Here is a 25315-nt window from a genome sequence, read left to right as displayed (position 1 = left end):
TTGCTAACATTAGCCTTAGCAAGAAAAAAGCCAGATCAAACCAAAAAAGTAGTTTTAGTTAGGTCCACAACTCTGGAAAATCGAAGAAAATGACTTTATTTTTTATTGTATAGACGGATGGACGAGCTCACAGCCCACCTGGTATTAAGTGGTTACCGGAGCCCATAGACATCTATAACGTAAATGCGCCACCCACCTTGAGATATAAGTTCTAAGGTCTCAAGTATAGTTACAACGGCTACCCCACCCTTCAAACCGAAACGCATTACTGCTTCACGGCAGATACAGGTAGGGTGGTGGTACCGACCCGTGCGGACTCACAAGAGGTCTTTTAGGAGACAACTTTACGAAAACATGTTTTATCACCACATACAACATTTCTTGTTTATCAGAACTGCCTTTACTTGCTCTTTCGATTAGTGGAAATGTAAAAAAAACAAAACATAAATTATTAAGGCTATTTATTTTCATTCCTATAAAATAACATTACCAAATGTCTCTTTTGTACAACATGATATCAAAAATGTACACCGTTATATAAATTTTGTCATCATCAAACGTTATCCAGCTAGCTAATCTCCAATCAATCTATTTACCGTTTGTTTTAACACGAAAATACATTTATCTCATCTGTCTCTTTCTCTGTAAAAACTTATATACTTTTATTTATTTAAAACAGACCGCGTGAAAACGTATCGTAAAATCTCCAATAAAACTTTTGAACATCAGTGAATCGGCTAACATTTCAATTATCCGATTATCGTAGCCTATTACGACAATTCTTTCTTTAATACAGCATATAATATTCTTAGATATATAAATAAAAAACCACAAATTTTAATGACGTGACCATTGTTACGTAGAATATTAGTAAAAAAAGGGTGCGTGTGCGTGTATTATGTACGCGCGTAAGAAGTTATACTTTATTTTTATTAAATTAATTTCTTTTTTTTTATTTAAACTTTAATCATTTTGAAAAAAAGTTCACCTGCGGCTATATTCAGGCTCGCCAAGTTACGTCGGTCGTATTGTAATGAGCGATTTAGTGGGCAACTTCATTTCTGTTAATTTTGTGTCACGGTGCGTGCGCATCGTAAAATTCCATTCTCATCAATTTTTCATAACGCGCCTAAAGATGTATAACTTCAAAAACCCTTCCTAACACTAATAATATAAACCGTCCGGTGTACTTGTATTTCTTCACGTATGGCCTTCTGTGACGACTATGAAATATTATGTGCATATAAGTCGTCTTCCAATAAAATATATGATAACGAATGCTGAACAACAAACATATAGTAACATTTTATCCAATTATTATATGATTATGATGAATAAACGACAATTGGAAATTTTACGATACGCTTACTTAAAAATCCTGTACAATATCTACAATAGAATATTACTGTTATTATATACTAGATCTTTAAAGGAACAAACAAAATTTGTTTCTAATTTTCGAATTAAGTATTTTTCTTTGTTTATTGCACTGGGACCACATCGAAATAGAACGATAAACAAATTTCGCATTCAAAACATCAAACAATAATATAATAAATTTAATAAAAGCTACGTTATTAATTAGTTTTTCGCTTACAAAATGTCAATGACAATCACGAATTTATATAAAAAATATTAAATCGATTTTCATTATTACTATCAAATTTTCAGTTTTAAGTTTTATATATATTTATTAACATCAAATTTTATACTTAAGAGGCAAGAAAACTGTATAACCGATCCGTTTTTTTTAACAATACAAAGATATGCGCTAGGTACAGCGAAAGCACAACCCTCAAATTATTAATGCGTAATTTAATTTAGAATTAATCTGCCCCGATGTGTCTGCGTGAACATTTTGGATGGAAGTCTAATTAGACACAAAATCAGAGTATACAATTCCTTACTTGAATTTTGCTTGTATATTTTCTGTTACAAACACCTGGGATCAAACTTAATGCGATGAAACTTACTCAATACATACTATTAATTCCTTCTATTTGCAGAGAAATCTATTTAATGTTTTTGTTGATTATTTGACGGTAGTCGTCGCAATTTTTTATTGTTGAAAAGTTAACACGTTAGTCGCCCGTGAGAACCGAATAATATCCTGAAACTCGGAAATCGTAGAGAATAATTTGCCCTAGTTTAATAGTATATTTTAAAAGTGCTTTTCATTAGTATAGTCTAAGTTTTTGAAAAAGAAATCGGTAATAGAAATCGGTTATCGATATTTTTAACAAAAATTTGAGAGTTTTTAATCTCGAAAACACATTTACCAGTACAAAACAATGATTATTACTTTTTATAAAATTTTAGTGGGTAGTACGAATAACGAAAGCAACTCAGAAAATAAAGGTTTGAATGTCAACAATTATAAAATGAAAATAAGTAAACGCGAGATACTAAGCCTTATAGTAGTTCTGAAAATATGTATAATTTTTAAAAGAAGTGTAAACGCTGCCCCAAAAACTTGCTAAATATTCTTACTTTAAATTCGTGAATCTTCAAATAAAACAACTATTCACCAAAACACAAACTTCAACAAATCAAGCTTTTTTTCAAATTAGATTAGGATTCATTGGGATTATTTATTGCCTTTCAATCTCTTTCCGTCGATAGAAGTTAACATTAACATCCTTAGTCGCATATAAATACGATTTAAAATTCTATGCCAATCGTTCCACGGCAAAATTTCTATTATTTCTTTATCTAATCTACGCTGACCCCAGGCGGAACTTCGAACAACGAAATATTAAAAACACATAAAACAATGAAACGCGTATATAAAAACAAATCACCAATTAATATACATAAATGTAATATAATCTAATAATGTAAATAAGATATTACAAATTAATAGTTATTCAATAACATCGAATCAGAAAAATACTTTAGCAAAAAAAAAAACTCAAACGAACACCGCTATGTACAGTCGTATAGAAAATTCAAATTAAATAATGTTCTTTACAAAATATCGAAAAATTGACAATTATTATTGCAGGTTTTTTTTTCAAGAACTATATTCAAACATTAAAAAATAAAACGGACGATATTAATTTCATAAACAACACTTAAAAACGTGTCAGCGTTAATAATACATTAATGTAAATTATTTTCTAACATCCATTATTTAATTCAATACTTACGGACAACGCAAGAAACGTAAAAAGAACTCAACGCATATAATATTACTATAACAAACTACCTACCTAAAAAATTTTAATCTTATAAAATAAATGCACTACAGTGGGCCTATGGTGGTAAGTCGTATAATCTTAAGCTTCTGGAAGATTCGTTCATATACACACAGACGGGCGCCTTTGTCATGGCGGCCCGCATACATGGGTAGTTTTCCAATTACAGAGCATAATGCGACTCAGTGACGCACGATGCCGAATTATGCTGAAGCTTAATTGAAACGTGAATTAGTTTTCAAATGCATCAGCAGATTGCGCTAAGTTAGCACAGTTTTAATTAACATTGATTATTTCTAAGAAACTACGACGAAACGAAAGCCTTACAATTTTTTTCAACATTAAATAATATTACTAACGATAATATAAACAAAATTTCGATCAATGCCAACTTAAAGAAAAGACACTTGTCAATTTTCTGTCACTGAGTCGGTATCGATTGCGAGTATCACGCGAGAGCAGTAGTTTTGAGAGTGCTCGATTGTACGAAGCGTTGCTGTAGTTGGAACATTCAACGTTGAGCATTATGCCGCATAATGCGCTCTTGTGCTGTCATTGGAAAACTACCTGTATTACGCAAACGTTATCGCCAAGGCACCTATCTGAATTCGAACAACGGATTGAAACGCAATATGATTGTGTTAAATAATATATTTACTAACAAAATATGTTTTTTTGTTTTTGTTTTACAGTAATTTCAAGAGCAGCATGAACGAATCTTGACATCGACAAAAATATTGTTTTTCATTTAATAAATTAAAACATTTATTAACCTGATATGATCATCGTGGACTAAATGCGAGATCCGAGGACCGCGTTTTGATTTCATTCATCCTTACTACGGCGACACTTTTAAACCGCAGACAGAAAAAAACAGAGACGACACAAATTCATCGAAACAATTATGAAAATTTAATAGAAAAATCGATGAGAACAATTCAACTTTACTGGCAGGCTTGCATTTCTTATACATTTCAAAAATATTAACCTCTAAAAATCTCCAAGTTATCACCTGACACCAATCTCATTCGACGAGCCGCCATTTTTAATCGCTCGGACGTAACGACGCAATCAAACTATCGAATCTAACCTCCCGATAAAACTGCAATATTGATAATAAAAAGTTTTATCTATATATATATAAATGAATTGCTGTTCGTTAGTGTCGCTAAAACTCGAGAACGGCTGGACCGATTTGGCTAATTTTGGTCTTGAATTATTTGTGGAAGTCCAGGGAAGGTTTAAAAGGTAGATAAATATGAAAATGCTCGGAATTAAATAAAAATAACAATTTTGTTTTTCCTTTTTGTTTGTTTTAAGTTTATTTTATACAAAAGTTTAGGTATTTTATTTGTCGATTGAGGCACTACGAAGTCTGCCGGGTCAGCTAGTTTAAAAAAAAGTAATGAATATTATTTAAAGCGTCGCCGTCAACAAAATTCGGTCTAGATAACGCTGCAATCACCTAAACTAGATTCGGATGCGTTCGCAGTACGCGCACGCGACGCACTCACTATTGTGCGCGCGGAACTAGTTGGCCACGCCTTCTATGTGAGCGGCGGGACGGAGAGGCGGGGGGGGGGGGGGGCGATTTTTTAAATAGTTACCGATGCCTATGGACATCACAACCGAATCCCGTCACCGTAAGACATGAGTTTCAATTCTATTGTATAACTGTTACGGTTACGGTTACCCTTCGAACCAGTGCGGCTGACTGCTTCATCGCAGATGTAAACAGCATGGTAGTACTTATCCATGCCAGCTTTTTCCCTACCTATGCTGATAGCCTTGAGCTATTTCAGCTTCACCCAAACATGTAGGTGAGCTCGCGGGGCTCAAGCCGGAGTGTCGCTAACACTGACCCTAGCAAGAGCAGTGCTTCGCAGAATCTACCACCGGAGGGGGCGCTTGCTGTCATTACTGATATGAGATTAATTTGATACTATGATGGACGAAATCAATATAAACTTACAAGTTGATTCTGAATCAGAGTTCAGAATCAAGTAATTCCGATTACACGTCAGAGTAATTTCATATATGTTAATAAAATAATTTCATATATTATTCAAATATGTCAGAATAATTTCATATACTTAATTTGTTTTTGGTTTATTTTACTATTAATTACAATACAATTAGATAAGTGCAATATAAACTTTTAAGACTTCAATTGTTTTTTATTCATTTATTTATTTTATTTAGTCATCACTGTCTAATGTCAGGTGCGTTACGAGCAATAGGCAACCCGCCCCCTCACCCCTGTCGCCACATAAGGCGCCACCAACTAGCACCAACGCGCACAGTATGAACAACAAACACGCAAGCCGCGTAAATAATATACCTTAATGTCGATAAACTAGTGAAATCCTTTTAGAAGATTTTCATCGTATTAAGTTAATGGACAAAAAAAAACAACTTATGTACATAATCAATAATCGAAATAGATGATGTTAATTTAAGACTAAAAACATTGATTAAAATTAAAATAGTACAAAATCGATTTCGCTCAACCTCCGACCGAACACACCTGTGGTGACACAACATGGGGTGGCGCGATTTGTAAAATATCGATATTAATATTTTTTCAATTCATTGACCCTCCCTCATTACGCGGCACGTAAAACAACTGAACACGACGGAGCCTATTGTAAATGTTCATTTTATATCGATACGTATTAAACTATTTCAACTATTGAACGGGTTCTTACTACGATTTTTAAATTTATCGACCTTTCGATATTGCGAGCGCCGTGGTCACATGTAAGCCGAAGATTGCGGGCAGATTATTAAGAACAGATAAATCTGTCTACCCTCCAACTATTCAGTTTTTAAATGTTACCACTGGAACTCGATAGCTCGCCCGACAATATACCCTCATCGCTATCGATAAGTTTGCCGAATACATATCGAGAACCGTTAAAGGTCGTTAAACATCAAAATCGTAGTAAGAATGCGTTGAACGTGTTATATTGTACACTTTGTACTTTATAAATCGAATTACAATGCGTATGATTGACGGAGGGAAACTCGTAGACAAATGAGCTTTCCGCACTATGAAATAAGTATCGATTGTGTTCGTTTCAATTTTTTTGTAAAATATAGATCAAGGGATCCCGGACAGACCATAGACGTAAAAGCCACCGTCCAGCTCGAGACATAAGATCTAACTCGCGTTTGTGTCGTAACACTGTCATTTCAAACAACTTTTCATTACGACAACAACAAAAAGCGGAAAAATATATATCGCGGAATCAAAAAATATTTTAACCCAACATCAACCATTGTTACAAATTCAGTGTTTAGTAGTACTAGAACGTCATAGCCATTTAAAAAAAAAAAGATATTAAAAAAAGATATTATCAATGTGAAACGTGCACTAGTCCAATATTCTTCACAAGTAATGTTCGTCACATATAGAATTTATCAAACTGCTTAACTAATACTGAAAGCACCAATCCGTTTTATTTAATTATTATTTTTATATATTAATTCCTCATATTACATTCGTACATAAGAGCGTTATTCGTGGATCGATTTGTGTACATTGTACATTGTAGGTATTTTTTTTTATATCATATCATATTTAAATAGTAATATGTAACTTATTCGTATGCCTTTAAAATAGAATTTACGACAATCGATGTTTTAAAACTCGTTGATTACAAAAAGAAAAACAGATATAGGTTTATTAAAATATGGTACATTATATTTTATTTAATCGTGTAAAATGGCATCAAACATTACAAAGCTAGTTTTAATACTGAGTTGATAATTTATTGTATTTTTATATGTTCATATTTAAATATTTCAAAAGTGCTTTACTTTCCAAATAACGAAAAAAAAAATTAATAAATAAAAAGTTACTTGAAATCTCGTTCTCTATTACAATCACCCGTGTTTGGAATCTTAAACTTATAATTATTAATTAGTTATTAAAAAAAACAACTCATATGACACAAATGATTGACTCATTATTGTCATCAATGATTTTTACTTAAGAGAAACAATTATAATAAATTGATATTACTCAAGGTATGTACACAATAAAGCTACAATTATAATTACAAACGCATACGGATTACGTCTAGTGTGCACAAACCTTATTCGATTCAATGTTACACTGGTTTTTTTCAACTGGATTCTTAGAGCGTCTAAATCAGGTTTCTGTTTGATTTATTGTAAGCGAACAGAATTACTCATAATATCACTACTAATTAATTGGTAGATTTGTGGAAAAAAAACCATGTAACATTATCGATAAAAGCGAGCCCTACTCTATTCCCACATTAAGTGCTGTATCGATTTTCGCTTAAACAACGAATTGTAAAATCTATTTACACAATAATATATTATTTAAAAACGGTATTTTAAAATCTATACCATGATTTGTCGGCTTCCGTACATTCCTTAATTAAAATATTTACACGTTTTGTTTTCGCTATTGTTCGATATTAGTGTACAATAACAGTCGTTTCATATTTAGAATTCGTGATAGCTTTTATCGTTTCGTTCGAAATAAAACGGCGGTGTCGAGAGTTACAATTCGATAACTCACTTCTATACAATAAAAAAAAACAAATCATATTATCGATTATTGTCGAATATTGTTAATTAAAAAAAACCGCAATGAAATAAAAAAAATACGAGTCGCATTTTCTGATGACCGTCCAGCTTTCAAGAGCCTCGACAAGCAGATAGATAGCTAAGCCTTAATATTTTAAACAGCTCAATGCTCGAGGCGATTTTCCGATCAGTTATAATCTAAATCGATTGCATACAGGACGGACCGTTATCGATACATAAAAAAAAACAAAAGAGTATTTGGGTCGTACGGTTTGCTCATATCCTAACTTACTTCGTATTTGATCCCGAGCAAACTACACTGCGGTTAAACAAAACAAACAGAAAAAACCAACATCAATATAGGGATGTACCGTGAAAAACTATCGATACGTAAAAAAAAAAAACAATACGACAAAACAACATCACACATCCATCATATAGAACGCTTACGATCTAAAAAATACCTAATACGTAATATAGGTACGAATAACGTCCTCACTATCCAGAAGGCAAAATTGGCACTTAAGACGTAGTTCGCTCCCCGCTTCGCGGCGTCGAGGGCCAGGAGGAGGGCGGCGACGCGACCGCGCGGAGGCCGCGGCTATGTGCTCGGCGAGTTGTTCTGCGTCGGGTTGTACGGGTGGTTCGAGTTGCGCAAGACAGTGTACACGCTCTCCACTTTGCTCAGCTTCTCGAAGAACGGGATCAGGTCGAGCAGCTCAGAATCTGTCATGTCGTCGAACCAGGACGCGACAGGCACCTGTGACGAAACGAACATCACGTTTTAACAGTCCGCATGGGTAGATACCACCACCCTGTATAATTCTGCCGTGAAGCAGTAGCGTGTTTCGGTTTAAAGGGTGCGGTAGCCGTTGTAACTATACTGAGACCTTAGAACTTATTTCTCAAGGTGGGTGGCGGCATTTACGTAGATGTTTATGGGCTCCGGTAACCACTTAACACCAGGTGAGCTTTAAGCTCGTCTAACCATCTAAGCAACAAAAATAAAAAAAGCACACCGACGACTCGTTTATATCGACTTTCAAAAATTATTTTTAGCCGACTGAGAATTTTTGTACCCAAAATTGAACAAAGTACTCATAAAAGCGTCATCATCATTCTCCTGCCCTTCTCCCAGTCATCTGGGCTCGGCGCTAAATATTCACTCCCTTGTTATCCATCAATTTTTTCTTAGCTCTACCTCGAGTACTCATGTACTCATAAAGGCATGTGAGCATGAATACGTACAGCATTATCCGGGTGGAATATGTAAGAAGCGGGCGAGTTGTCGACGATGACGACCCGCCGCAGGTCCCGCCCGAGGCTGTTCAGGTCCTTGACGTAGTTGCCGCGGTGGAACACGCAGCTGTCGCGGAACAGCCGCGCGCGGAATACGCCCCATCTTTGAACACAAGGCACACAGCAACGATACTCAAAAGTTTTATTCCTGGAATATTTTTGAAGTAAAACTTATTTAGACTACGCGTTAAGAGTAAGATTTAACTCGCGATAGATTCGTTACGGCTAGAGAGAAAAGATACACATTAGGAAGAGCGAGAGTGAGAAAATAGACAGTGTCTCGTGAACTCGACCGTGGAGGGAGGGGATTTCCTGTATTGCACGTAATATAACACAAATACAAATAAATGGGTCAACAGTCGGAGGCATACCAACTGCGTGTTACATCGTCACTACCACGATCGAAAAATAAAATTACACACAAATCAAAAAAAACACTATACGTACGGTGCCGTATATTGTGAACCTACACAGATAGCTACCACCAATCTGCCTTTTTAGCTGCTAAACGGTCAAGCGTACGATTTTGAAAAATAGGACAATAAAATAGAGAGTTTGAACTGATATGCCTCAACGTTAGTAATGGTATTGGGAAGTATCAACAATGAGGGACGCTTCCCAAATCTATCGTTGCCGGTAGACGAGCCATCCTTGACTACTATCTTCTTCTGGGTCGTGTCTAGTTTGAAATGATGCTCACTCCATTCCATATACTTACTTACTTAACTAAACTCCATATTATTATTAGAAGAGCGCAGGGATTAAACCTAAACTTTCCTATTAGTAGACCAAGCTTCGGTGGCGTGTTAAACTTGACCTTTCACTTACTGAACGGTATTATAATTTATACGATAGGTCACGGACAAGTGATAGAAAACGGGGTAGAGGGTGAAACGGTCACTAACGTAACGCGTTTTTTATTTTTAAAATCTGGACGGCTCAACCTATATATTTATTTTACTATACTTTATGTCTAGGATATTATTGTATAGGTATCATTATAATTGTATTGAACAACACATGACGAACATTCAGTATTTTATTTGTAACTATATTTTTCTTAATACACGAAAATCGAACGCCTTCGTAATATTTTTTTAAGGGATTTTATGACCTGGTAACCTTTAGTCAAGTCTTATTTTAATTTTAATGAACACTTTTTTATATGAAAAATTATGGAATGAAATGAAGTTGATTAATATGAAACATGGCATGAAATGAAATGAGATAATATGGGATGAAATATAATCTCAGTAAAATGGTGGTCATTTACTAAGACTTTTTCAGTGTACTTTTTGGAGGATCCCGAGAAGTTACGTTCAGCGGCTCTGTTTCATTTTCCCACATTTGCCCACTTTCACAGATACTAAACAGTTAATAAATATAGTTTTTATTGCCACAGAATAAGCAACAGGCCGTAGAATTCAATAAAATAATCTATTGATAAAGTAACAACGAGATCGTGTACACAGTTTAGATGTGTCGATCGGGTCGATATTTGCACATCCCAAATGCCCCTAAAAATTTTTTTAGCAATACAATTTATTTGTGTTTATATCGTTTCGCCTTGGCACTATTGATATTTATTCAAGCACTGATGTTGATGTCGAATAGATGGGTAAACGTTGCATCACAAATAATGAATAACACAACTAGTATTCGTTTGATGTGAATGAACAATGAGTTTCCCGCAGTACCACGCGGCTCAACGTAAGCCATCGTCATGGTTTTTGCATTGCAATAATTATACTGAGCGTCGCTGTTCTTAATTACAAAACGTTACAAATTATTATTATTTTTCATGAATCAGGTTTTTTTATTGCTTAGATGGATGGACGAGCTCACAGCCCACCTGATGTTAAGTGTTTACTGGAGCCCATAGACATATACAACGTAAATGCGCCACCCATCTTGAGATATAAGTTCTAAGGTCTCAGTATAGTTACAACGGCTACCCCACCCTTCGAACCGAAACGCATTACTGCTTCACGGCGGAAATAGGCAGGGTGGTGGTACCTACCCGTGCGGACTCCCAAGAGGTCCTACCACCAGTGAAAAAGGTGACGGGAGGTCATGATAAAGAAGTCCTCTTTTGATTACCGCTAAAGCGCTCGTCTGGTATCAGTAAATCAACAGCAACATAGTAGTTAGAACAAAATGACTCTAAGCTAATATCTTTGAATCACAAAATTTTTAAAATCATGTTCATTATTTAGATTATTAAATCACTGCCATTTATGTTAAATTTGCGGTACAATGACCCGATATGTAGTAAAATTTCATCAAACTAAATACTAGACCAAGTGTGAGAACTGAATACAATACAACTGATATTTAGGTTTATATTATATTATAAGCCTATTGTTATATGTCAAAATTACGCTTTTTGAGGGAACTCTCGATTTTAATGCCCATCAAATTATTGTAGCGGGATCTTTACATGGAATCAGTTCTTACCGTTAGAAACAACAAATCTCAAAAAATTACATAAATTGGACGACAAGAAATAAACGCAATACTTACATACATTTTTCTTTAAGTTATCGTACGAACTTACGATATTTATTTTCATTTATGTATTAATAGAACAGTCATTAAAAATGAGGTTCATCGTAATTTTAATATCCCATATTTAACAAATTGATCCATTTCATAAAAATCGTAGTCTAAATCTTGTCGATTTTTTTTGCGTGTTTTTTTAAAGTGCCAATCTTCATATTAGTTTTTTGTTTTTTTGTTTTTTTTTATTGCCATTGTAGGCCGACGAGCATACGGTCTACCTGATGGTAAGTGGTCACCGTCGCTAATGGACGTCAGCAATGCCAGGGGCAGAGCCAAGCCGCTGCCTACCATTAAGTACTCTCCGCAAGCCTCGTTTGAAGATGGGCATGTCATAGCGCTTGGAAAACACCGTGGAGGGGAGTTCATTCCAAAGCCGGATGGTACGTGGCAGAAAAGATCTTTGGAAATGCACTGTCGATGAACGCAGCGGTTCCAGTTAATCCAGTTGAGTCCATTTGGAGTGATTTTTGGTTTTACATCATGACAAGGTTTGGACCTAACACTCACTGTTTTTAGAAAGTTCAGGAATATAGTTATCTCTTTCTAACTCACCGGTCCAGTAGATCGGCGACAGGATCGGCGTACTTCGCCAATGACGCGGTGAACAAAACGCACTCGTAAAGCTCGCCACACCGCCGCAGGAACTCGTCGACATGCGGCCTCTTCAGAACGTAAACTTGATGGACCGCACCGTCGATTTCTACAGGCACCACGAAATCTGCATTGTTTATAGGCTGGAAAAAAAAAAATTTTTTTTAATTAATATGAACACAGAAACGCCGAGAGGAACATGAACAATGTTCCTAGACTCACTTTAGTTCTGGCCTAGCGACGTGTTATAGGATGTGGCTGCATGAGCTTCAGACGGCCTGACGATACAGAGGACCGGTCTGTTGAATGATCCTATTGTAACGTTTGATTTTAAATAAAGAAACATATTTTAAATCATATTCTTTTTTTTTATTGCTTAGATGGGTGGACGAGCTCACAGCCCACCTGGTATTAAGTGGTTACTGGAGCCCATAGACATCTACAACGTAAATGCGCTACCCACCTTGAGATTTAAGTTCTAAGATCTCAGTATAGTTACAATAGTATAGTATAATAACAATAGTTACATTAATCGTTTTTATTTCATTATTTTTAAGAACTAATTAGTTAAATTACAGAACGATTTACGAATTATTTTAAATCTGTTAGTAGTAGTAGATAGCTTGGGGAATTCTAAGCATCATAAATGTATGAAACAAATGTTATTATCATCATCGCTGCTTCGTAATGCGTAAGTACATAGAGACTAGAGTGTGACTCACGTGACAATTATTCGAATCTTTCAAAATTATTGTGGGGAACCTTCGTAACTACCCACCATTATGGATGAAAAATCGTTCCAAACTATGTCGATCATTTAGCGTTTAGGTGACACAAATCAATGTCGATATTAAATTTAAAGTTGTTTAAGGTATATTTAACAGCCCAATACTCTTGACCTTCAAATATGACGTAACTTTTATGACTATTTACTCTGACTGCATTTTCTTATGAAAAACTTTTGAGAGGATCCGACTTAAAAATCTCAGTGTTGTGGTTATAGTTTTTTCTTCGTGCATAACTATTGGAAAACTTCTTTTTAAACGTGCGAAGGTCACTTAACTTGATTTTAATATTAGACGATAATTAAAAGCAAAAGTAAATTCTAATTTAGTTCGTCATTAATTATCGATAACAAACATTCGCATTCAATATGACCCCAAACATTTGTGAGAAATAAATATTTTGATTACATTACCATTTAATTATTATTGATAACATTAAAATTAGTTATTACAATTTTGCCAGTGATCTTTGAGAAATCGATTTAAATTCCTGAATAAAGTAAATTAATTTATTATTCAAAATAGATTTCAAAAGTCGATATAAATCGTCACTAATTTACCGTTACTTTTCGAATGTTGTTTCGATCAAGCAATACGTAAAGCAAATTTAAAAGGTCGCGTGGCTAAATATATATGACGATATCGATTTGCTTGGCGTGTTCATATCGAGTGATGCTATCTCTATCCGGGTCCAAATCTTACGACGGGTACCGATTTACCAAAGTCAACTAAGTGTCACACTTTATCGGACTTCAACGATCAACGAAAAACACGGTGGCAGAAAGACAAAACCCGCACGATTTATAACTTATGAGATGAGTAATATAAAAAAAATCTAAATTGGTGGGTATGTTTATTTTTTTCTAAATTAAAATGATTTGTGACCGTGACGTCAACACCGAACAGGTACGTGCTATCATCAACTGCCACTAAAATTGGCGTGACTCGCTGACACGAGACTTCAAAACGGGTAATGGAAACAGCTCAGGGTACACTTTCACCTGTCCAACAATGGATCGTAAAACAATGCAAGAACGCTACAACACATCCACGTTTGGACTGGTGCTATGGGAAACTAAATTCACTGGCACACGAACGACATTGCCACGAAAAGTTTCGAACGATAGAAAAGTTATAAAAAAAAAAAAAGTTTGTTTGTTCTTAGTTAATGATGTTTGCGCTTGAACATTTTTATCCGAGAAATTCTTTGTAGCTACTGGACGTATTAAGAACCCGCACGGTTGTGAACCACCTATTTCTGTCGAGAAGTTGTCATGCGTTTCAGTTTGAAGGGTGGTCCAGGTCAAGTCTCGAGAAGAATTAACGCTCTGTGGGCTCGGGTAACTATTTAGCAGGTCAGCCGTAGGGTCATTCCGCTACATAACGGTCCAACCTTAAAATCAAAACGGATAATTGCTTAGCGGCATAAATAGGCCGAACGAACTGGTCACCACTCGCGCACACGATGGCTGATGATCGCTGTTGATATAATACATAGGATACGGTAAAACGTCTTAGTCGTTTTTTAAAACACCTATAGACAGATAGTAGAGTGCTAATCTAGGGCGATGTAGCGCGTAGCCATCATAGAACACAAGATATTTGACAGATGCCTTAATCTCGCTAACGACATTTTCAAGATAAACTTGCAAGTTCCCAAACAACAACATTCGGACCGTCCGTCTACCGAGAAGTTTCACCCGCTCGATGGAAGACCTATCTACCCTTTGTCGTTAACTATCAAACCCGACACAAACACCCCCTCAATCAATAAATCGTTCAACGCATCATCGAAATTATGGACTGCAAACTCAGTTCGATTAAAACAAAAAACAAATTAGCTCTCAATTTAACTCATATAAAATAGCATTTATAAATGCTTAATATATTGCCTTCAACGTTCAGATAAAAAAGAACAAAATTACAATAGGTAGACGGAATCAAAAGCATTGTACGACTAAATATAAAAATACCTGCATAATTAATAAATTAATATTTTGCATAAGACCTTCTTATACGTAAGTGGAGGAGTTTCCAAGTTACAATTTTAATAGCACGACAATGCTATAATGTAAGTAATATTTCATCACGAATCCCCCTCAAGGAATTCGAGTAAAATAAATGACGTTATAGAAAATAATAGCGGGTACTTAAAACACAATTCTAACGCCGCAAAAACATTCACCCTTGATATTTAGGCAGTAAAAATAAATTATTCGCAAAATAAATATTTATGGAGCCTATTTTATACAACAGTCTAATTCGTACAACCTCGATGCCAACAAAAGCTCCAAGTGCCAGATACAAAGCATAATACGAACGAACGCTGATTCCCGATTGTGTATTCAAGGTCGAAGCCTTGACACATGCGAACGGCTAACCAAAAACGAGTTCACCATAATAAGTTAATAATGATAACATTCATAACATATGGCGGCAACGTGTTAATGAAATATTATTCGCAAAATCTTCAAATATTTTTTTTCTCTTCTTAGTATTCTATTTTGATTAAAATAAAATGACGTATTTCGACCGAACTACCAGAAGATTTAAGATTCTAATTGCCATTGACGAGCTTTCAGCCAATCATTGAGCAGTTCACGGAGTCCCCAAAAATTATTCTGAAAAACTAAGTGACATCCCTAAAACAGAACTCCAAAAATATTCGACATGATATTAAGAAGATTCAACAATCTGTAGTCAAAAGTAAACTGTTTCACTATATACCGTACCGATATTGATTTCTATGCTGATCTATTCGTCCATGCCATGAATCTCTGATATTAAAATTACAATAATAACGCCGTAAACAAGTATAATAAAATTATAATATAATAGTTATGTTGTCAATGCGTAAGCACACTGTCATTGTGAACGGTATTTACTATGTGTAATTATGTTATTTAATATCGGATATACTCGTATATGTAGTGAATCAGTTTTTATTTGTCGTCGAAACATTGTGACCTAGTTGTTGTGATCCACTCTACATGCAAAATTTCATAATCTCTCATCAGTGATTATTATGAAATAGTGAGACACGACCAGTCAGATTGGACTATGATAAAATATGATATATCTTAATTTGTTGAAGCTACAAGAGTTACAAGAGCACGTTGACAATACCGCGACCGAAACAATTATTTAAATACCTCCAACCGTTATCGTAAAGGCCTATCCCTAAATAAGTACAATATTTATAACTAACTCGTCTCCAAATCCTTTACTTGATTACTCGTACATCATGTTTTTGAGCGCGGTCGATGCCACTGTTTTGACTATTTCTGTTGCAAATCAGGACACTCCGTTTCAAATTGGAACAACAAACTAATCTAATCGATTTTAATCTGTTCTCGATTAATCGAGATGAAATTTTGAGAGCATGCGCCATTCAGATGACGTTACAAAACTAGACGAGGTGGTTTGGTGTTGAATTTGGAAGGTAACTTTGTGTACTTCTCGATTACCTACGAGGAACTCATTGTCCTTGGTTTTATCTGAACGAGTACCATTCATAAACCGTGTCATTAATTTTTTGAAACGCCAATTCAAATTATTACTACCAGTGATAAGGGTCTTACATAGTATTTGAAAGTAATAACAACGTTAGTCAAGTGAACGGTGATGGCGAAACGAATTCTATCTATCCAAGTACTCAGAACTAGAACGCTGGCTATAATTTACAATCTACAACTTTTCGATTACGAACCAATCTAGCGACTATAAAAAAACAAGCGTACCGTATAAATTCCAATGTATTTTTGGGTAACTATAAAAAAATCAAGATATTACTGGGAAATGACGAAAAACATTCGTAAGCTTATTCTGAAAATGCGAAAATGTCTTTTTCAATTTTTCAAAAGTACTCAATAATTTAAAGCTAACATTTTAAGTTTTAAAGTATATTATATCAAATATTCAAAGAAATTAAAAACGAAAAAGATCAACTTAGCGGACATTGCTTTTATAACATTCAAAATATCTACTATTAATTATTATCGTGATTTGTTGTCATTAACTTTTATTTGTTTCAATTAACAACATGACGTCTTTTAAGCTAGTGGAACTCCCCAGCCGCTGTTTGAGAATCAATCGATCCATGAACGGGCGCACGTTTGTTTACAATATGAGTCACGCCAGAAAAAAACCAGTTGAAGCGTAAAAACAACGAATTAGTTGAGACAAAAAAAAATGCAGGCATGTGTAAATAGTAACTAATGGTTAATATAAAACAGCTTCTTAAATGGAATGTAACATATATTTTGCATATTATTTTTAGTAATTTAGTAGATGTATCGATCGATAAGACATTGGACAGTCGATAGCCATTTAAAAATATACATCACCGTTTTTTTTAATTGATTTTATTCTTTATGCTAAAGGCAGCCTAAGGTCTACCGTAAGGGCTTCTAACGTCACTTTGTGATGTCTGCTGTGGACCAGGCCTACGTCTAATAACTTAAGTTATAAATGTTTAGTGATAGTAAAAATTTAACCACCTTTCTGTTCACAGATTTTCTTTTGTTTTGTTTAGTAGCTTAAATCCGTAAATTGAGTAGGGTTATCAACATATTGTATTAGAATATTTAAAAGAAAAACCTGTCGATTTTTCGTAGGGGTGACAAAAAATACTGTATCCTAGTACACAAACACTTATGCTCGAAGTAAAAATGTCTCGCAATAAAACATCGCAGTACACATTTGCAAGAACGTACGAAGGTTTTAAAAAGGGGAAGTAAAAATAATAATAATAAATCAAAAATCCGTCTTTATTTTTCAAAAATTAATTCTAACGTATTTATATTTATATAAGAATACAATGTATCAGACCGGGTATTTTTTTAAATCTCATTGCTTGCTACGGTTCGCTTAAATTTAATTTTGCGGCAAAAAACATATACTACAAGAAGGATACGAAAAACACTGTACGACCTTGTTGTTTAAATTTCATGTCAGTTTTCTGTGTTTTGTCTTCTCCTAATCGGAGAACACATCTCGTGTTTCCAAAATCGTTTTGTTTGCAAACACTGTATGTAACTGCTCATATCCGACCCAAGCGACTGGGCTTAATAATATCTTGTCGGATCCCCCAGATCCACTATCGGTGCTTTTAGGCTCTTCTGTTACCCATCCGAGACCCTTAGGCTACCAGCGAATAGATGACGAAAAAAAAAAAACGCGACGCACTTTCGGTCAACGTATCAATTATTAAGTGTTTTAGGCCAGCACTTAAGAAATGTAAAAAAAAAATATGAGAGACGTTAAATGACAGATATTGAAAATTCCTAATTTAAATTTCAACCGCTATTTTTTTTTGCTTTTCATTCAATTTTAATGAGAGCCACTATCTTGTTACTATTTTAAATAACTGTCAGTATATTGGTTTTTGTTATTTATCTAACCACAAATTATGTAGTTCGCGTTGGCCGATAGCGGCATATCGGAGGACAGGAAGGCATGGCAGTGTATTTAAGTGACGTAACCGCACGACACAGCGTATTTGAAAGGCTTCAACTGCATGGGACAAACTCCAAACGTTATATCGTTTCATTGCGTAAGCTTTTAAAAAATTATACGTTTTTTTATGCTTTTAAGACTACGTCATATGTGGGCTGCGACAATCATTTCGTGGTATCTACATATATGTGGGATCGTTCATGAGTAAAAGTGGGATGAATATAGCCAAATTCTTTATTTTACTTCACAATCACCTAGTACACGTCTTTCTAAAACTATTCCTTTTTTCGAACTACCCTCTCTAACCTTAAACTATTATCTCTTTCTGAACCTAATAGAATGTTGCAATTGCAACAGGCACAAAATAAATATTAAAAAAAAAAACTGAAAAAACGTAATAAAAATAACACTCCCCACATATATATTCTGTAAAGTATGAGACATGAGTTATTCTTCTTTTTCTACACCTTATCCCACTAGGTGGGGTCGGCACAACTAATTTTTCTCTTCCATTCTCTTCTATCAGCCATCATCTCAACACTCTCTCTCTCATATCGTCATTCATATCCATCCATGTCTTCTTCGGTCAACCTCTTCCCCCTCTACCTTGCACTACCATTTCCATACGTCTCCTTGTCACATGCATCTTCTGTCAAGTATGAGACATGAGTTGAAGTCACAATTGTATTGTATAAGAGCTGTCTCATACTTCAAGTCAAAATTAAAGACTGTTTCGATACATAGGCATGGGTGTACCGCCCCGTGCCAGGGGGATCGGGGTGATTTCAGTTTATGACACCTTTTTTTTATTGCTTAGATGGTTGGGCGAGCTCAAAGACCACCTGGTGTTAAGTGGTTACTGGAGCCCATAGACATCTACAAGGTAAATGAGCCACACACCTTGAGATATGTTCTAAGGACTTCGTATAGTTACAACGGCTGCCCCACGCTTTAAATCGAAACGCATTACTGCTTCACGGCAAAAATGGGCAGGGTGGTGGTGGTGGTGATGGTAGGTACCCGTGCTCACAAGAGGTCCTACCACCAGTAATTACGCAAATTTAAATTTAACGTGTTTGATTTTTATTACACGATGTTATTCCTTCACCGTGGAAGTCAATCGTGAACATTTGTTATGTATGTATTTCATTAGAAAAAATGGTACCCGCCTGCGGGATTCGAATACCGTTGCATCGAGTGCACCGGACGTCTTATCCTTTAGGCCACGACCACTCAAATTACTTCGAAAGTAATTCGAAAACACGTGTAATGTTGCAGTTGTACATGTGTCGATAAATAACCCGGCATAGACTATACACTCGAAACGATTCGGGCGTCTCTCCAGTTGGGCTACAACCGCTTCAGAACGGAACTACACAGAAGATATCGATCGGAACTTACGCGACATTTATAGCTACTCTTCTAATATCACAGAAAACAGCTTTCATTCGATATTTATAACGCTGACACGTTTTTCCACTATTAAGAGCAACCATATGAAAAGTGAACTCGAATTCCAAATACAATTGTTTTTTATTTCAAATGTAAATTGCACGAAACCGCGAATCTGTATACTGTCACTTAATAAATTTTAATTAAAAATAGTGTAAAAAAATATATGATTTTATTGTAAAAAAGCGTGGGGTGCTTTTCAGGTATCATCAAAATAACCCTTCTACTCATATCTGTTCATAAAATATTTATAACTACTGATACCATGCACCTCACGCTTTTTTTTACAGTGAAATCCTTTTTCTTACACCATTTTTAATTCAAATTAATTAAAATTTATTTTCTATTTTTTAGTTGGATTTTCTATAAAAGCGTATTTTGTTAGTTTTTTTAAACTATTATTTATTTTTCATTTTTTAGTTTCATTTCAATTTATACAATTTTTTTTTTTCAATATTTTTTAGAATTGAATTGTCGTCAGTCCTTAATAAGTATAACAAATTTCGAGTTAATCCGACGTCTTGAAGGATGTCAAAATCATGTTCAAAGATTCCGTTACAAACATACATTTGTCTGAAGCTAATAAAAGCGTATTAAAAACACATTCCACGACACGAACTATTGAAACTTTCAAATCTTTTATTATAATCGCAACTGTTACAGTTTTATTGTTAGACAGAACCCTTCGACCGGCGCCGCGGCGCCCGTTCCACGCTCCAATTCCCAAACTGAAAAGTTAATAAAGCACAGGTCTCCGTAACCGGAAAACATTTGTCGTGATCCACAATATTTAGCCAAATAATAAAGGTAACAACTATATAATATTATATATGAGGCCGTCAGCGCAAAAATGGCCTAAGCTTACCATAGTTAGTATGGAGATATCGAGGTAACACTGCTTCGTAGGCAAAAACAATACGCGCGAAAATAATGTTTACAAAGCCATCTGTTATCTATTGCTGAAACTAGGGATAGGCCGGTTTTGCGTCAAAATTTATTTTGTTTCAAATAAATTGCAATTTAGAAGCACCAATTTTGAAAAATTGTGGGTTAGGCCATTTTGGCCATCACGCTGATGGCCTCATATGAAAAACTATGTCACCTAATCTTAATCTTCTTATGTATAGGTGGTAGGAGGTATTATCACCTCGGGACGGGTAGGTACCATAATCCTGCCAGTTTCGGCAGCGGAAAACAAACATGTTTTCCTGTTTCAACGGTAGATAACGTACGTAATGTATTATTTATGATGTAATATAATATTAAACAATTGAAGCTTTCATGTCACGTGTCAAAGTGAGTGTTGGGTTCACGCTGAGATGTCTACAGGCTCCGATAACCAATTAATACATGGCGGGTCATGACCTTGTCTGCCTATCTAGAGCAATAAAAATGTTATCTATTATTTAACCAAAAATCGCTTAATCGAGAACTCTGTAGTTAACCGATTAAAAGGCTTGATTAAATAATTAATTAGATTTTTTTCTTAATTAGGCGGATTTGCCTGAATATCTCTAAAATTCCCAACGTCCATAACCGATGGTGACCACACATCTTCAGCTGAGCCGTATGCTCGTAAAAACAATGTCACGTCACAATCTCAATCGCTAATTTAGCGATATTACGGACACATTCTTTTACTATGGTAGCCGAAGAAACGGTCAGTTTTATGATTGAGTATCACGCGAATTTCGATCTTATAGCTACGACAAATTACGATTAGGCACTGATTGGCTAGTTTTGGCTTTCGCGCGCTATTAATGTTTTATTTTTACGGTCAATCTGTTGTGGCCATTAATTTTATGTGACTATCGCGACTTTCTTTATCATTCGTAACATTTCGATATTTTAATGTTTCTTGTTATGTCAGGTCCTGGGCAGACTATAGACGTATGATATATTTTTTTTCTTTTAAATTATCTATATTACCTTATGTAACAGACGCGTTATCTCCATGATACTTATAGATAAGTATCAATTTTATATTTAAACGCTACGTAGAGTGAACACAGTAAAGTTATAGTCGATGTTACGGCTAGTACATTATTGTGATTAACAACACACGGATAATTGCATGTATTATTCCAAAAGAATTCCAAGTTCAAAGACGATCGTTCCTCCGCATAACATTTTTCAATGAAAATTGCAACACGTTTCGCGTTCGTAAATCAAAACATAACATGTCATTGTCTTCAGGTAATCCACTGCATTTTCAAGGTTATTTCGATACCAATGAATTACGAACGATAAAAGATATACCTTATCTATCGTGTTAGCACAGAGCGATAAAAGAATTACGATACGAAATTCTTACATCAATATAAATTAAAAACCATTCTATATAAATACAAAAGAAGAAAACAATTGAGAGGCACTTATCAAGGCAGTCTATGAACATTTTGTTATTTGAAAAAAAAATGCAAAGCTTTTTTTTTATTACCCTTGTAGGCAGACGAGCATACGGCCCACATGATGCTGAGTGGTTACCGTCGCCCATGGACTTCAGCAATGCGAGGGGAAAACCAAGCCGCTGCCTACCGCTGGCTTAATATTGCCTTCCTCAAAGCACTGCAACTCATGTTTAAATGATTCCTAAACTAGTCTACAAAGGTTGGTAAAAAATAGATTTTGGATGAGAAATAATAATAAAAAATACCTATTGTTAACCTATTATTTAAATACTCGTATTTACGAGATACTAATTGGCTTGATATGTTAATTATATTTAGAAATTAGAGCCACATATGAATGACTTAATGCCTCAATTAAAGCTGGTGGAGCAGATCAAATAAATATATTCTAAAGTATCCTATTAATCAACTTCACTTTCTACCAAATGTCATAGTAAATATACAATCAACCAATCTCTATTATTGGAAAAGCACTTCAAGAAAATGAGAAATTATAATGACCACCTATAATACCTACCCGTGCAGACTCACAAGAGGTCCTACCACCAGTAATAAAAGTGTAGAAAGGACTTGGTGTACAACAGTAGTTTATTGCTACGAACAGTATTAGAACAACGGATGTTGCTGTACGTAAACTATTATTAGTACATTGAGCTTTAAACCTTTTGAAAACATTTATTGTAGTTTTATGTATACACACTAATGCTACTTTTATGTACTCATAGATAATTTTTTCACAAATTTATAAAAAATGAAATATGTAAATCTTGCCAAAGACATTGTTTTGCATGAGAAGTAAAAAAATACACTCAAAGCAATCCTTTGAATAACACGGGAGAAAAACTTAATATTTAACTAGTTGAATCCAAATTGAGCAACGCAATAAATTATGATGGTATTGTCTAACAGCTGACACTGAGTCATATATGAAAACTATTAAATGAGTGTTTAATTAAGACACCCTAATAAGCACAACAATGTATGGACTTCTTCCTCAATATTGAATTGTAGCCTTGGATAGTAACTAAAAACAGGACTGAGGATTGAAAAATTCATAACTTTTTTTAATTAGTGTGGTAAGTTATAAGAAGTTGGAAAGTATAAATAGAGAACATTCTGAAAGTCAAAATAACAATGAAGCCATGGGCAGACACATACTTATACCAATGAAACTGAGAACCAAAAAATTTTAATATAATTCAGTACATAAGTATCACACACATTTGCCTAACTTCCCAGGCAATAAAATTATCGACGAATGATGAGAAATGTTATTACCCATTTGACTATAAGTGATTTTATCTATAACTTTAATATTCACCTATTGGTTTTCTATGTTCCGCTAACATATAATCAATACAGAAATCTTGTTATTACAATTAATTTTATGTTATTGCCTTTGGACAGAATTTTTTATGTATCAGCTATTCAAACAAAATGTCTAAGCACTACACAAAGGTTTGATATTTAAAATTCAGATGGAATCTTAATTTCATACAAATGGCTTTCCACACTCCATAAATCGCCATCGCTGTTTAGACCAATTTGTATTACATTGATTTTTAATTTTTTTTAAAGATGAAGTACAGTTTAATACCTTTTTTTGGTAGTGATTATTCTATTTTGTATACAAATGTTGAAAAATTCAACTTGTTTTGCCACAGAGATTCTGAAAAAGTTATTAGTTTTGACTTACCTTGAATGAGCTGTGCACTAATGTTTCATCCAAATCAATAACCATACACTTTTTATGCATGTCCTGGTGTCTCACTGGCGGTAACAGAGGTCTGGGGGCATGTTCAGACATGACCAGCAAGGGCGGAGAAGCCCTGCCGTCGATACTATTGGTGCCATTGCCTCCGGGAGGTCCCTTGCCTCGGCCACCGCGCCAACAGCACAGCAACGATCGCAAGAAGCCGCCTGTCCCGCTAGATTTCTTCCCACCCAAAGGGGTCGACCCCGAAACTGGGGTGCCGTCACCCTCATTATGCTGCACACCAGGGGATGAACCTAAAACGATCATCACATATCATCACTTGAACTTGTTACTGCACAAGCCGTCGTACGATCACTTATAGATAATTGGCATTTCAGTAAAGACTCAAGGTTGCGGTAGACACAACTGCACGTTCCAATTTGTTTACTTCAAACAACACTCACGCGAAACACAAAATGTACTCGGCCAATCATCTATTCTTCCATGAAGTATAAATAAATCACGATCAATAAATATTTACGAATCCTGAAGAGAACACTTTATGCTGTAATTCTAAGCTAGTTAGTAACAGGTGTAATTCAGTTGGGATTTACCTCTATCGGGTCCATAATTGTTTAATTGTTCGTCATCCCGTGACACCTGAGTTATAATGGACGATGCGTCCATTTATACATTTGTTTTTGGCCTTAATACAAACGGCGACAGAGTTTCTGTAAAATTTTAACACCATAAAACTATTTTTTATCTCCCTTCTATTTTACAAAATGGCAGGCTCTTGGCGATGGCAAATACCAACTTCAAATGCAGCCAACGTATAAAATTACTTCGTTACTACATCTCTCTCAAACTAGTGTATTTTAAGTAATTAAAAAGAGAAAGCAAGATTTTCTCTGTTGGTACTCTAGTTGCTAGGTATTTACCTAAACTTTCAAGCGCTACAACTCTACAAAACAACTATCGAGTGTCAAATGTCAAAACGATTTTCTCAACCTTTTTACGTTCTTTTCCAAAGCTATGCTACTTGCGTGGCTGACGCACAAACCGTGCAGGCCAAGAAATGGGAGAAAAAAAATAAAAAAAAATAGCTATGCTACCTGGGCTCTCAGTAGTCTGTGGTTGAAGTTTTTGGCGGGAACACGAAGAACGAAGTTGTATTTATATTATTTTTTTTATAATTATATTTTCTAGTTAGTGAATTCTCCATCGCCATTGTGCCACAAGTAAACCTACTTTAAGGACTCTGATTCATGAGTCTCGTCCAGATTCAATATAATATATCTC

The 25315-nt window shown here is 35.0% G+C and overlaps 1 protein-coding gene across 2 annotated transcripts; it reads right to left on the bottom strand.

Annotated features, from left to right (window-relative positions):
• Positions 1–444: 444 nt before the first annotated feature.
• On the bottom strand, positions 445–25011 carry LOC101740688 (carboxy-terminal domain RNA polymerase II polypeptide A small phosphatase 1). 2 transcript variants are annotated; one of them, XM_012693016.4, is made up of 6 exons: positions 24831–25011; positions 24628–24744; positions 24014–24327; positions 12174–12355; positions 9009–9162; positions 445–8520 (listed from the first exon to the last, which is right to left on the bottom strand). In XM_012693016.4, the coding sequence occupies exons 2-6, from the start codon at positions 24698–24700 to the stop codon at positions 8362–8364; spliced, it is 882 nt and encodes a 293-aa protein (XP_012548470.1). In that variant the 5' UTR covers positions 24701–24744; positions 24831–25011; the 3' UTR covers positions 445–8361. The 2 variants fall into 2 exon arrangements, with proteins under 2 accessions (XP_012548470.1, XP_004929198.1); XM_004929141.5 differs by having other exon boundaries at positions 24955–25002.
• Positions 25012–25315: the final 304 nt, after the last annotated feature.

The sequence above is a fragment of the Bombyx mori genome, chromosome 4 (genome assembly GCF_030269925.1).
Source record: "Bombyx mori chromosome 4, ASM3026992v2".
Lineage (NCBI taxonomy): Eukaryota > Metazoa > Arthropoda > Insecta > Lepidoptera > Bombycidae > Bombyx > Bombyx mori.
This window is presented reverse-complemented; position numbering and strand designations above follow the sequence as displayed.

What these genes read in the sequence shown, in the direction of transcription:
- LOC101740688 (XM_012693016.4), bottom strand. Translation starts at nt 24,700, where the DNA reads ATGGACGCATCGTCCATTATAACTCAGGTGTCACGGGATGACGAACAA. An exon ending in CAATTATGGACCCGATAGAG is followed by an intron (nt 24,328 to 24,627) that starts GTAAATCCCAAC and finishes TGATCGTTTTAG; the next exon opens with GTTCATCCCCTGGTGTGCAG. An exon ending in TATTCCACCCGGATAATGCT is followed by an intron (nt 8,521 to 9,008) that starts GTACGTATTCAT and finishes GTTTCGTCACAG; the next exon opens with GTGCCTGTCGCGTCCTGGTT.